This window comes from Octopus bimaculoides, chromosome 11, assembly GCF_001194135.2.
Source record: "Octopus bimaculoides isolate UCB-OBI-ISO-001 chromosome 11, ASM119413v2, whole genome shotgun sequence".
NCBI classification, from domain to species: domain Eukaryota; kingdom Metazoa; phylum Mollusca; class Cephalopoda; order Octopoda; family Octopodidae; genus Octopus; species Octopus bimaculoides.
The window spans coordinates 21,440,170-21,442,123 of record NC_068991.1 but is presented as its reverse complement, the minus strand read 5'-3'; the positions used below and the strand labels follow the sequence as shown (position 1 = coordinate 21,442,123).

Sequence of the window (1,954 nt, the reverse complement as noted above, 5' to 3'; positions counted from 1 at the left end):
ACAACAACAACAACAACAACAACAACAACAACAAGTACAAAAGAAGAATCAGAAGAGCAACACCACTACCACCTCCACCTCCGACCACGATGACGAAAATGACTACGATGATGACGATGATGACGATGATGACTACCATGGCAACGAAGATGACGGTGATGACGGCTTTAAGATAATTAGGGTCGAGGCGAGTGAATGACGCGACATTAATTTTAAAATAGCCGTTTCCACAAATTATCACTTAATATACATATTATCACTTAATAGTCACACACACTTCAACTTATGACTCTCTCATTTGCCTCTACGAATATTATGGATTTTACCTAATATAGACTTGAAAACTAATAACAGGCAGCTAGTCCTTTACAAAAAATGACTTTCTGAGGAATAATTTCTTGCAATTCGTGAGGTACTTTTGTCGTTGTTGCTGTCGTTGTTGTTGCTGCTGTTGTCAATATATTTACTTTATTACTTCGCTTAGAGATGCAGCATCATCAAAAAACGATTGAAAATTAAATATTCGCAAATAATTATAAATTCTAGAGGTCTTTCACTTGATTCACTTGATTCAGAATACCAATTAGGAAATAAGAGTTTAAAAAAAATAACGAAACGAATTGAATGAAGGAAACCACTATGCAACCTTCGGAAATTGATGTCGATGGAATTCTGAGAGCTCTGGGAGACTCTAAGTACTTTCATACTACTCAATATCTCATCATCTGCGCCTCGGCACTCACCGCTTCAGCCAACAGCTTTTTCTACGTATTCATAGGTAAGATCATACATGCATACATACATACTTATCTATCTATCTATCTATCTATCTATCTATCTATCTATCTATCTATCTATCTATCTATCTGTCTTCACTTTCAATAACCAGCATAAACTTTGTAAATAATGTATAAACTTTTTGGGTTACGAACAATATCAATTAAACCAATCTTGTCATCACAATAACGTTAACAGCAATAAAAAATTGATCAAATAGATAAATCCAGAATAACGGGATTGTTCTGTCTGTATATATATATATATATATATATATATATATACAAAATTAACAGAATGAGACAAAAATCCAAAGCTATGAAAGATTTCAGAACATTTATAAAGAGAAGGTCTAACAGCTGTTTCCGGGATATTTTTGGAACTTACACACAAGGTACAGGAAACTTATATGTATACCATTCTGCTTAAATAATGGAACTGCAGATACAATATCCCTGCATATCTCACGTCTGTTTTCATTCCTCCACTTCACTCTCTATTTCATATCTTCTCTAGAATAACTATTGCTTAACCATTTTCTCACACCGTCTCCGATGAAGGGATATATAAAATATCCCGGAAACAGCTGTAAGACCTTATCTTTATAAATGTTCGGAAATCTTTCACAACCTCGTATTTTTATCTCATTCTGTTAATTCTTTATATATATGCATGCTAATATATTACCTACGCTGGACTCCTCATTCACGTAGTCGCCGAACCTGGAGCTTAACTATAGTCTGTCCATAGCACTTACTCAGCATTACCTGACACCTTTGGGTCTTCTTGACACCATTACCTCTCATTCACTTGACCGGTTTCACTTTTTTAGAAAAAGATTGTCAAAAGTAAAATGTAAAGCTTTGCAGAAGCTTTGTTGTGTTAAGTACTGGTTGTCACAAAAGTATTAAAATACATATATATTATATTCTTTGATAATAATAAGAAAATGTTAAAAACAATTTAAAAGAAAGTATTCAATAAAAAGTATTAGGAATTCAATAAAAATCATGTTTGTTTGGTAGTATACATATAAACAGAAGGAGATATATTTAAGAATTTACAAAAAATTGGAGAGAAACCGACCTGTCCCTTTGACATGTTTTCTCTCTTGTGTGTATATATATATGTACAAACACACATATTTATTATTGTTAAGCACAAACATTATTTACAG

The 1,954-nt window shown here is 32.8% G+C and overlaps 1 protein-coding gene across 1 annotated transcript in view; it reads left to right on the top strand.

The window, feature by feature from the left end:
• The first annotated feature begins 121 nt into the window (after positions 1–121).
• Positions 122–1,954, top strand: part of LOC106869233 (organic cation transporter-like protein) — a 23,851-nt gene continuing 22,018 nt past the window's right edge. The window contains exon 1 of the mRNA XM_052971587.1: positions 122–778. Coding sequence (XP_052827547.1) covers positions 625–778 — 154 coding nt within the window. The 5' untranslated portion in view covers positions 122–624. The remainder of the gene's footprint in view (positions 779–1,954) is intronic.